The following is a 10,989-nucleotide window of genomic DNA, read 5'->3' as shown; positions in this document are numbered from 1 at the left end:
TGTCACATCTGGCTCATGAGGAGCTGCCACCGTCAGGGACCACTGAACACAAATGCCAAAGCTCAGGGCACAGCACAGACCTCAGTGGTGTGTAAATACACTAATTCCTACATGCAGGCACACACCTACAGCCTAAATGACACTGAAAATACCTGTGCTGTGTCATTAGCTTAAGGTTATCACGTCATAAAGTAACATTCTGGAGTCTGCAAATCAAAATGCAAAATCAATTGGCTTTGGTGCATATAAAATATTGCATGCACAGTTACTAAAGGTGTTGCAAGATCTATTTAAAATGAGTTTTATTGAGATGAAAAAGTTTTTCCATGATAACTACAGCACATGTTAATCAAAACCAAGCGCTTCTCCTTCCATTAAAACACGAATTGGAATACATTTTGTTCAAAAATACTTTAAAAAGTAATCAGTTAAATGGAGTATTTTTGGATGTGCTTTACTCCGAATGCTGGTTACTGTTTCTAATCTGGCTAATGAATGCACACTTAACGAGAGGTTGCCTGTGTGTTCATCAGAGGCTTTGAAGGGAACCTATTTCTCTGAACAGCCTTCAGCTGTGAGCTGCACTGGCAGGAGGCGCAGACCCTCAGGTGTGACAGAGGGCTGTGCTGGCCGTGCCCTGCTCAGGTGGCATCGTCCTTCCCACTCTACAAAAGTACAAAAGCATTGGAGGACTCCAGGTATACAAAGCAGTGTTTCTTGCTACCATCATCCACTCATAAGCATCATCTTCTGGATTTCCAGGCAGCTCTAGAGTAAGGAGTAGTCCTTTTCTTATCCGGTGGTTTGAAGTAAGAATAAACAGGTGCTGCAGGATATTCTGCGTCTGGATTTTCTGCCATCATTTTCAGCTTGGCTTCAATGGCCTTTATTTTTGCACTGACACTGGAAAGAGAAAAAGCAGAAGGGAAATTGAGCTTGATCTTAGCATGAAACCCAACTACAGAAATCCAGAGATTCTGCTGACATGAGAATCCTCACTGCACAAGGAGGGGCCAGACAGCCCCCACTGCTGCATCCACAGTGAAGCAGGAATGCACTGCCCAGAGCCCACACTGCTGCATTTCAACCTCTGCACGGGTTTGCTCCTCCAAGGGACACCTCAGCACCCCAAAATAACGGCCCCTGCACCTATTCAGAGCTTTCTTGAGGACACTGAGTGAGACAAGAACATGACAAGCCTTCCTACTTCATGTGAAATGATGTCATTTCAGGAGGTCTGAGCATGTGCAGCAGAGCACAGCTCGGAGCAGGCTGCTGGGAACAGCAGAGAAATGAAAGCCAGACTTCCTCCCAGCTACAGCCCGCTCGGGATGGGAAAACCCCAGACTCCAATTAGGTCAGGAAGAAACATTATTTCAGCATTAGCAGGGTTTATCCCAAAGGGAGAAGCTATCCTAGGTTACACCCCAAATTCCTAGGACTTTTGTTATTCACTATCCTCCACTGGGTATGGACGGGGAGGAATGTTCCCTTCCCTGCGGTGGCTTCTTGCACCATCCATCCTCACTAGAGCAACCCCTTTGTGCCACTGATGCAGTTAACAATCTGCATGACTCAAACCCCTCTGCTCTTTACCTTCTAGCCTGTTACTTCTGAATTCCAAGCTCATTTTATCTCTGGGAAAATGCATTAATCTGGTCCTGGTTCCTCACAGGATTCCAGTGACAGAACACAGAGGAAAACCACACACCCTTTCAAACAAACTGAATTAGCAAAGCAGCACCATGTGCTTTAGGTAAATGCAGAGGTTGGAGAATTTAACTACATCCCACAGACAAGACCTACACAGGCAAAAAACCACTGACAAAAACCAAAAAAAATAGTTTTATGTAAAGTACTACCCGTGATTTTGTTTTAATCTTCAGCCACTATAGTAGAACTTCTTGCTCATAAGCATTTTGCTGAAACAAATTAGTACAGTAAAAACCCTCTCACTGAAATCCACATGAAGTGCAGTGATTCTGGCCACAGGAGCTGGAGTGCTACACATTCCCAATTCCCCTCCTCACCTCATTCCCTTCCTACCAGCCACTGGCTTTGCACATTAGAAAATAAACTTCCAGTCTGAAGTATCCCTCATCAAGTGAGGGACTTCACAGGCACTGCCCTTTCAAAAACAGCTTTTTTGCCATGCTAGATTTTTAACACAAACAATGCCAACAACTCTAAATCTTACTGAAAGGGAAGAAGCTGGTTCCCTGCCAGCCCCACAGCTGGGTCACCTCTCACCCAACCCATCTCCTACCTTAGGTTGGATTGGGGCGGCTCTGTGCTGGAAGATGGCTCCAGACTGATTGGAAGGATCTTCTCATTTTTATTGTGATCATATCTCTGCAAGCAAGAGACCAAGGACTGAGTCAGCTGCAATTAGGAACAAAGAAACACTTCCCACAGATGGACTTTAAAGCTGGATTAACATAGCCTCAGGTTTTGTGGAGCTTTTGCTAGGAAAGATTTTGGTGGCCAAACGCTGAAAGAAATCCCAACCACAGTATTTGGTTAGTACCAACATGGAATGCAGACTGGATACTGCACAGTTATGTGCACTGTACTGTGGATCCTTAAACCTGTCACTTCTTGTTCCCCTCTATGTAAGGCAGGAAGCAAAGATGGTAAATTTGAAGGTAACTACTGTACTGTTTGCTAAGCTCTTTATGTGCAGAGCCAGAAGGTAACCCGAGCACATGACTGCACGGAACCGGGCAGTGCTGGGAGAAAAGGTGGGAAAGAAAAGAAAAAAGACCAGTTAGGAACCACCTCCTTTCTGTAGAAGGCAGCTTGTGAGTCTGTCATCTCTGTGGGCAACGGGCCTCCTGAACTATTTGCAGTGTTCTGCTTCCTTATTTCGCTTGGCACAGAGTCAGGTTTGTTTTTCAGCAGAGCTGCTCAAACCGACAGCGTCTGGTGAGCCTTGGCCACTCATCTCAGAGCTGCTCAGCACCGTGCTGGTCTTGTCTAAAACAAACTCTTGTTACAATAAGCCAAAGTTTTGTGCTGTTAAGTCTTTCCATTCAGGGATTAGAAAATGCCATGTGAACCGAGGTGATTATTTATGCACATTGCTCCCCAGACCCCGGAGCAGCTGGGCAGATACTCACTCCTCCAGCTCAGACTCCTTTCGTGGCCTGATCATTCCTCAGGCATCTGGAAGCATGTGGCACTCCAGTAGCTCCACGGCTACAGAAAATGGAGACTGGATTTGCACAAGCTTGGATGTGCAGACAAGAGCCCTTGAAGTCAGTAACTAAAACAATGTGGTCTCCTTTAATGAAGATACCTGGTCTGGTTTTTTAAGCATCCGAAACAGCTGCACTAATATACTTGATAAGACAGAGCAGAAAGCTGCTTGGAGGATAATCAACACACGCTAAAAGAGAACTACCCAAAAGAAAATAGCAACAAGCATCTCCTCTCTGCCTCCCCCAAAATCTGTTTATCTGCAAAGAAAGTTATTCAAAATAAATTGCTTTATCAAAGACAAGATAGTAAATAACTGTAGGAGAAACAAGACAAGAATTTTAAAAAATTAAAATAAGGATGTTCCAGAAGGTACTGCCTAAGTCAATCTTAAAAACTTGATTGTTTATGTGACAGAACAAGGAATAAAAGGATATTTAGCTTAGATGCAGAGTATGTTACTTTAAAGTCAAAACTAATTAGAGCTGCTGCCACATAAGTGCTTTCAGAAGTGGAACAAAGTAACACAGTAACCGGTAATTGGGAATTTCCATACCTCTCCTATCCAGAAAACCACAAAGGGAAGGATTCAAACTTCCAGCCAATTACTCACTAAGTTTGGGAAAAGTTAAAACATGGACATTTATAGAAGTAATCTGTTCACACTGCTCTGACCAGAAACCCCCTCCCAAAGAACCCCAGGTTAAAGGGCCTGTCCTCACTCACAGCTAATCCAGCACAGTTTGGCTAGACAGGAGAAGCTGTAGATTGTAAACATCAACTCTCCAAGTTATTTCCTAGAACAGACTGAAACTATTTTTTGCCAGTCCAAGACAGACTTGATAAGAAGGCTTTAGTATTAAAGTTTTTCAATTTTGCAAACTAAAAGCAACTCTTCTTTCCAGCAACCAGCTTACCTTGACTTGTGCGTGTGCCCATCGCACCACCAATTTCTTGGAAAGGGCCAGCTTCCCATTGAGACACTGGATTGCCTTCTCTGCTTCCTGCACAGGAAGACAGCTCCATAAACAAACCAAGCCTTTACTCAAAACTGACTTACATGGAAAGAGCCTTTTTTTCTTTGTTATTCAGCCTACTGTAAGTACAGCTCATTGACAGCACAGAAGGTTTATCCCACTGTATCCCAATCTAGGGATATCTTCAAAAGACTCCCCGTAACCAGACTTTATCAGCCTTGCTGTTTAATTCTTTCATTTGTTTTGGGGGACGAAATGGGGAAAATACTCAATTTTGAAAATACCAAACGTGGAGGCCCTGGGAACAGCATTTGGAGGAAGGTTTCTGGTGCAGGAGAAAACACTGTGACTCATTCCAGAGGTTACCTGTGTGTCATTAACACCTACCCCTGCTCAGTCCAGACCCCGCTCCTGTGCACTGGGACCATGATCCACTCCGTCCTGTTCTGGGCTCAGCAGTTTTGGGACACTCCCATAAAACCTGACTCACAGCAGCCGAAGATTTATGGCAATGCTGCTCCACCTTGCTGTGAATAATTTTCTAGAGCTAATGCACAGTGTCAGGGCTCTTCTGACATCCTTATCACCAGCTGCAAAATGGACCAAAGAACTGGCCCTTTCTGGTTAGCATTAAAAAGCAGGATTCAGGAAAAGACAGCAGAGGAGAATCACTACTGCTACTTCCAGGAGCAGGCACAAAGTGGCTGTGACAGAGCAGAGCTGTTAGAATCTGTGGGTTTGTGTAGACAAAGTACTGAATTTATCCCTTCCTGTTGTAGTTTTAAATAAGGGGAAAGAAGTCAGTCATTTGTATCAGAACTTTAGATAAAGAGCAACTTACCTGTTTGGTTTCAAAGTTGACAAAACAGTAACCCCTCGGCTGCCCTTCCAGAGCACCAGACTTGTGGAAGAGAAAGTCAAATTGCTTTACTTTGCCAAACTTCTGAAGGAGTTTGAGGAGGTGGTATCTGAAGAGAAAAGAAAACATTTGTGACATGGTTCATCCCACTGACAGTGAGGAGACAGAGAGGAACCCCCGACACACACACATGCAGCTCACACTCGGTAGCAATACATTCAGCTGAGTCACACACATTCCCCAATCCCTGCAGAAGTGGGTGCCCTGTGCAGCACCCCTTCAGCATCCACAGCTCTGAGCAGTGTTACCAGTGACTTTCCAAAACCCCAAGGCACAAAGCTCCCTCCCAGCAGTGCCAGCTGAAGGGCACACAGAAGATCTATTAATAGCTGCCTTTTGGACTATTATGCAATGACTCCCAAGGGGTTTGGGAGGGCTTTGCCTCCTGCCTCACTAAATCACTCCTGCTTTTAAACATAACCCCTCCTGTCTCCCCCTCTCTAGCCCTGATGTTACCACCTGAAGCTCCCCCTGTATTCTTCTCCCAGCACAAGAAGTCTGAGCCCACAATCCACAGCACCCTGCATCCCTCAGGATCCTGCTCCTCCTGCTGCCCTCCCTCTCCCTGCACAAACCCATCCCTTCCCTGTGCCAACCAGTGTCAGTGCACTGGCAAGGACACCCCAGGGCACACAGACACTTGCCTGGAAAAGATGGGGATGTAGGAAAACAGAAGAATAAACAGAACAACCTGCAGCCAGGAATTGCCAGTAGACCTCAACAAAAAAGGCAAAGGCACCGGCCAGCCCTCAGTATCATCCAGCCCAAATCTGCCAGTGCTTCTGGCTCAGACAGCTTTTCAGTGACATGTTCATGGAAGTCAGACACTTCTTTAGCCAATTATCTTCCTGCCATCCAGTGGGGAGTGTACTGTTTCCAATAAAACTGGGGAAAGCCAGAGTAAATCTGTCTGCTTAGTATCTACTGCATTGAGCAACTTAAAACAAGGAGCACATTTGCTGTACAGGCCACATCTAATCCTGAAAGTTCTTTGCAGCTTTTTTTGGTTCCCTGGGATTGAAGTGTTTAACAACACTGGCTGGCCTAGGAGAAAAGTGACACTCATTGTTCCTTCACCACCTGACCCCATCCCTGGCCTCTAAGGATTATTTAAGTGTTTAATAAGGGTGTCTTACACAGGACTCATCTCCCAAGCAGCTGTACAGTGTTTGCTAGCAAACCACACAGTCTAACCCCAATCTTTAGTGTTTAAGGTAACACTCAGAGCTCACAGAGCTTACCAGGATAACAGCAGGCACCGGATGAAACCTCCCATGTCCAGACATGAATGGTCAGTAGTGGTCCAAGACAGCCAAGTGCACCAGGCGACTACAGGGACTGTCCAAATGGGAAGGGCAGACAACATTTTTCCTAATAAAGCCTGATAGGATGTGTGAAAAGGGCCTTAGCCCTTTGTTAAGCCTCAGAAGCCAGGCAAGAAAGTTCCAGGAATGTGAGTCATCCCACAGGATGGTCACGGTGGACATTCAGGATGTGCACTTTTAAAGAGGTGAAGGTGCAGCATGTGTACAGATGAGCGGTGCAGAAGGGCCAAGTTATCCCCCGGGGGAACACACACATTGTCATTGATTATGGAAGGCTTCCTACATCCTTTGGAATACAGATGAAGTGCATGGTCTTCCAAGAAGCCCATGAGCTCTCAAACTCTGCTCAGAAAGCAAGGGAAACACAAAAGAGCAGGGCGAAGAAAAGGAGCTGATTACACAGTAGCCAAATTTCACCACCTCACACTTCCAACAAGCAGACACAGATGTGCAAGTGAAAAACTGACTTTGGAGACATGATGTATAAAAAACTCCACATGTTGGACTTCCAGAGCCTCCAAAATATGTAAACGCACCTCAGGTTTGTTTCTGTAAACATACTGCTACAAAAAAGCCCTCGGAATTTCAGCAGTATGGAAATAAAGTCCTTACCACCAGGATGCTGTTGCCCTTTTGGCCATTACAGAGGCAGGGGAAGGGCAGGGAAGATTCTCCCTGAGTTCTGCACTAAAAACCTTGCAGCTGCCTTGCCAAAAGGAACTCTTTGGGGGTGTTTTTTTTCTGAGAGCATCTGTGTTCAAATAGTACTTTCTTAGCAGTGAGGTGATAGTTGCTCCTTTAAAACAAATTTCATCAACAGTCTAGAAGCAACTTATGTCATCTATTTTATTTAGAATCCTTTTTCCAACCATGCCTGCAATTTTACAACTGCAGGTCACCTCCTCAAGGTGGAACAGCTCACAAATCTCGTGTAATTAACGCTTCAGGCTGTGATTATGGTTTGTTATTGTTAAAATAATGAGGGCATTAACAGTAACTCGACAAGTAGTTCTTCAGGCCAAGAGGTACCGAAGAAGAAAACTGTCATGGAAAACCCGAAGCCTTATGAAAAAAAAAAGGTGAGAAGATGTAAAAAGCTTTACTATGGCAACAACGTGGGTCATCCAGAGCTTGGAAGTTGTTGGCACCGCTGCGGCCCCACCACGCTGCACAGATCCCGCGGCCAACCTCCATCTCCACTTCCTGTCATCTGATGTGAATGCGAGACAAACCTGCAGCTCCCCCATTTCCTTTTCCTCCTCTCTTCCTCCTGGCACCCCGAGCGCTATTCAGACGCAGGCAAGGCTTCCTCTGAACAATGCTGTCCCAAGGATCCCGCGCGGGGACCGGGCCACATGCGAAAACTATTATTGTGAGGAATTCTGCCCCACTGGGAGCCAGCGGGGGTCTGTAACAACAGCTTGTGCACACATTGTTTTCTAGGTGAGACTCATCGAGATGGGATCCTCGACAAGCAGCACAACAGCTGAGGAAGTTGAACACCCGCTACTTCATACCCGTGGAAAATGAATGGGCATTGAAAGGCTACGGGAAATCAGATAATGCGAACCAGAGAGCTGAAAATGAAATCTTTGCCTGTCCAAAACCCTGAGAGGTCTCAGAAGGCTCTACAAACAGGAATGGGCACAGGAGGCAATTCTACCCCACCTGCTACACGCAGAGGTAACGAAACCACGTGGATTTGCCCCACGGGATGGGAGCACTGAGGGGTGATGAGATCACACAGCTGAGCCACAGCACAGCCCCTGCCCTGCTGTGCAGCTGGGGCACAAATGCTGCACCAGATGCCCATGGTGACAGTGGTGACACCAAACCACAAGGAACCACCTGCTGCTCTCCTCATGCAGACCCCATGGCAGGGACCTCACAGCTTCTGGATCGCCTGGAGACACCGTCCTTTGTCATCAGCAGCTGTGAGGTCCCTTGGTGCCAGCCCTCCTCCTTCCAGCTGCTAAGCACACACTCAGGAGACTCCCAACACCACCTGCTTCCACAGGTAGAGAATCCCTTCAAGGATGCTGGATAAAAGAAGTCACCCACAAACACTACCAGCAAGGAGGAATGCCCAGCTGAAGAGCCACTGTAACCCAGGGTATGCCAGCACCCCCAGCTGAGTCACAGTCACTCAGGGTGTGCAATAACCTCCCAAAAGCATCAGCTCCCAGGCTGTAATTTGTGGGCAGCCCTACATTTATAAATGCCTGTTCCTGCAGCTTGTGCTCCAATGTGTAACGCCCCAGCACGACTGCAGCTACGGTTTGCTCTTTAAATGGAAGTCTTGGATTGATTCAAGACTTTTTGATCTCATTTCTACTTGAGAGTGTCACAACCACTTATTAACTCTGCCAACAACTCAATCAACCTTACTCTGTCTTAAACAAATCCAACATAGAAATAACAAAGGCAACTCTTTAAAAACAGATAAAAGCAGCAAATGCAGAAACATTTCATTTTCAGGGGTTTGATTTAGTCATGTGAATAGTAACCTCAACAGGAATAATTCAGAGGAACAACTAGAACAAGAGATGTAAGCCCTTAGCATGAGAGAAAAAGGGTCAAGATGATTTATAGAAACTTACTGACCACACACTTTCTCTACATTGACAATGTGTTAAAAGGAGCTTCCTCTTCCTTTATTCACAAGGAAATGGACATACAATATCATTTGCAGGAGAGAAGAGCCATTTTAAAGCAAAACAAAATAGAAGACACAGAATTATAAAGCCTGAAATAAGCAGAAAGCACTGTCACTCATCACAGGGCAAACTTTAAACATTCAGGAGCATGGAAGCCCTTTAGGTTTGAGAACCCTGGAGGAAACACCAAACTCACTTCCATCCAAGTGATGAAAGCAGTAAATTTTGCCATATAAAGCTATTACTTATCTGGCCAAGATTAAAAGGAGCAACCTCTACTGAACGGGTCTGACAGCACTGAGGATCACCCCGGGGAGTGGAGGATCCAATGTCCTCCATTCCTCTCCTCACACTAACCCAGTTCCTGAATCCCTAAGGACCCAGCAAACAACACTCAAGAATTCCTATATCTAATTTTATGTGGTCAGTGAATGTGGACAGACCACAGTAACAGAGCTGTGGGATAGACGTGGTAATTAATGCAGAAACCTCCCCAAGCTGAATGGCTGAAATCACAATGCATTAATGATTCCATTTAGAGGCTATTAGGGAGCTGCTCTGTTCAGATGAACCACACTCAGAATAAAACCCCAGCACCTGCACACACACAAAAAGAACCAGGAAGAAAAAGTATTCCACGGCAGACACACACAATAGTTAATCAAAAATGCTTGTTTGTTATGAGTGTGTAAAGCCCAAATTGTTTTGGTTTGCTTTCCTTTTTATACAACCTAGTGATTTCACAGCACACTATCCAAATATTGGACAGCACATCATGTCCCCTTGACAATTTAGCTGTTCAAATGTTATGCTTGCTCAGGAGATAATTATCTGTAGCCTGGAGAAGACACAAAATGCTCACACACGTGTTTGATTCATGCACTTACCCACCACAGCAGCCAATCCCACCACTCCCCACCATCCACTGCTCCAGCCACTCTCCTCCGCTGAACTCACACCCAGCAAAATACCAAAACAAGGCTCTTGTTTGACACAGATCCCTGGCTGTCAGGTCTTCCCTGCCCACTCTCATTTTTCTGCAAACCCCAACCACTCGGGGTTACAATTTCCAGGGCTGTGCCTTGCTTTACCGTTGTTTGTACTGCTGTCACCCTGGAAGTCTTCAACCTGATATTCTACACTTCCCCACTTTAGAGAACAGGGATGTTTTCAGTCCCTGGGCTCCCAGCCCGAGCAGCGTCTCAGGGGGTGGGTGCTGTTTGCAGGAGCCAAGGACCTGCCTCTGAGCCCCTCGGTCTGTGGGGGACACCCCACGTACAGACACACCCACATTTTAGGCGACTCCCTGCCTGCAACAGCGCCCAGCAGGCACGGGCTGCTCCTCAGAGTGCAAATCTGCTCGAGTGGGCGACTGTCACCTCTCGCTGCGGGGTAGAGGCAGGAGCTGGGAGTGCTACAGCAGCCTGTGCTGCCTGCCGGGCACGGGAACACCCCCAACACCCCGGAGAGGTGCTGGCACCAGAGATGGAGCAGTGCTCGGGCTCAGGCTGGGCCCTGGGGGCAGGGCAGGGCCCGAGGAGGGGCGATGCGGCACCGCCCGGGAGGGCTCGGTGCTGATGCGGGAACACGGCCCCGTGCGGGGCGGTGCCGCTGCGGGGGCGGCGCCCGGGGGGTTCCGCAGGGCGCGGATCGCGGCGGTGCCGCGCGGTCACTCACTCGGTGATCTTGGGGTCGAGGTTGCCGATCCAGAGGCGGTGCCCGTCCTGCAGCGCGCCCTCGGAGAGGATGGAGGCGTTCTCCAGCGGCAGCGCCTGGCGGCCCGGCTCCATGGCTGTGCGGAGGGTGCGGGGGGCGGCCCGGGCCGCTCTCACCACCCCCGCGGGGCCGCGGCCGCTCCGTGCCCGCGCAGGCCTCGCCCCGCCCTTGGCGCCGCTCTGTGACGTCACGCTCGG

General features: G+C 47.5%; 1 protein-coding gene across 1 annotated transcript; it reads right to left on the bottom strand.

Moving 5' to 3' along the window:
- Positions 1–289: 289 nt before the first annotated feature.
- RBM18 (RNA binding motif protein 18) lies at positions 290–10,979 on the bottom strand. The gene is made up of 5 exons (XM_082295472.1): positions 10,754–10,979; positions 5,017–5,143; positions 4,116–4,202; positions 2,267–2,352; positions 290–903 (listed from the first exon to the last, which is right to left on the bottom strand). The coding sequence occupies exons 1-5, from the start codon at positions 10,864–10,866 to the stop codon at positions 744–746; spliced, it is 573 nt and encodes a 190-aa protein (XP_082151598.1). The 5' UTR covers positions 10,867–10,979; the 3' UTR covers positions 290–743.
- Between the last annotated feature and the right edge of the window lie 10 nt (positions 10,980–10,989).

This window comes from Coloeus monedula, assembly GCF_965178545.1.
Source record: "Coloeus monedula genome assembly, chromosome: 21".
In the NCBI taxonomy this organism is placed as follows: Eukaryota; Metazoa; Chordata; class Aves; order Passeriformes; family Corvidae; genus Coloeus; species Coloeus monedula.
The sequence above is the reverse complement of the archived record's forward strand: the minus strand, read 5'-3'. Positions and strand labels throughout refer to the sequence as shown.

Bases quoted from the DNA above. Each gene is read 5' to 3' on its own strand.
- RBM18 (XM_082295472.1), bottom strand. From the start codon at position 10,866: ATGGAGCCGGGCCGCCAGGCGCTGCCGCTGGAGAACGCCTCCATCCTC. The intron at 5,144-10,753 runs GTGAGTGACCGC...TTTTCTCTTCAG, and splicing joins CTCGACCCCAAGATCACCGA to ATACCACCTCCTCAAACTCC. The intron at 2,353-4,115 runs GTAAGCTGGTTG...TCTTGCTTGCAG, and splicing joins GGGCACACGCACAAGTCAAG to AGATATGATCACAATAAAAA.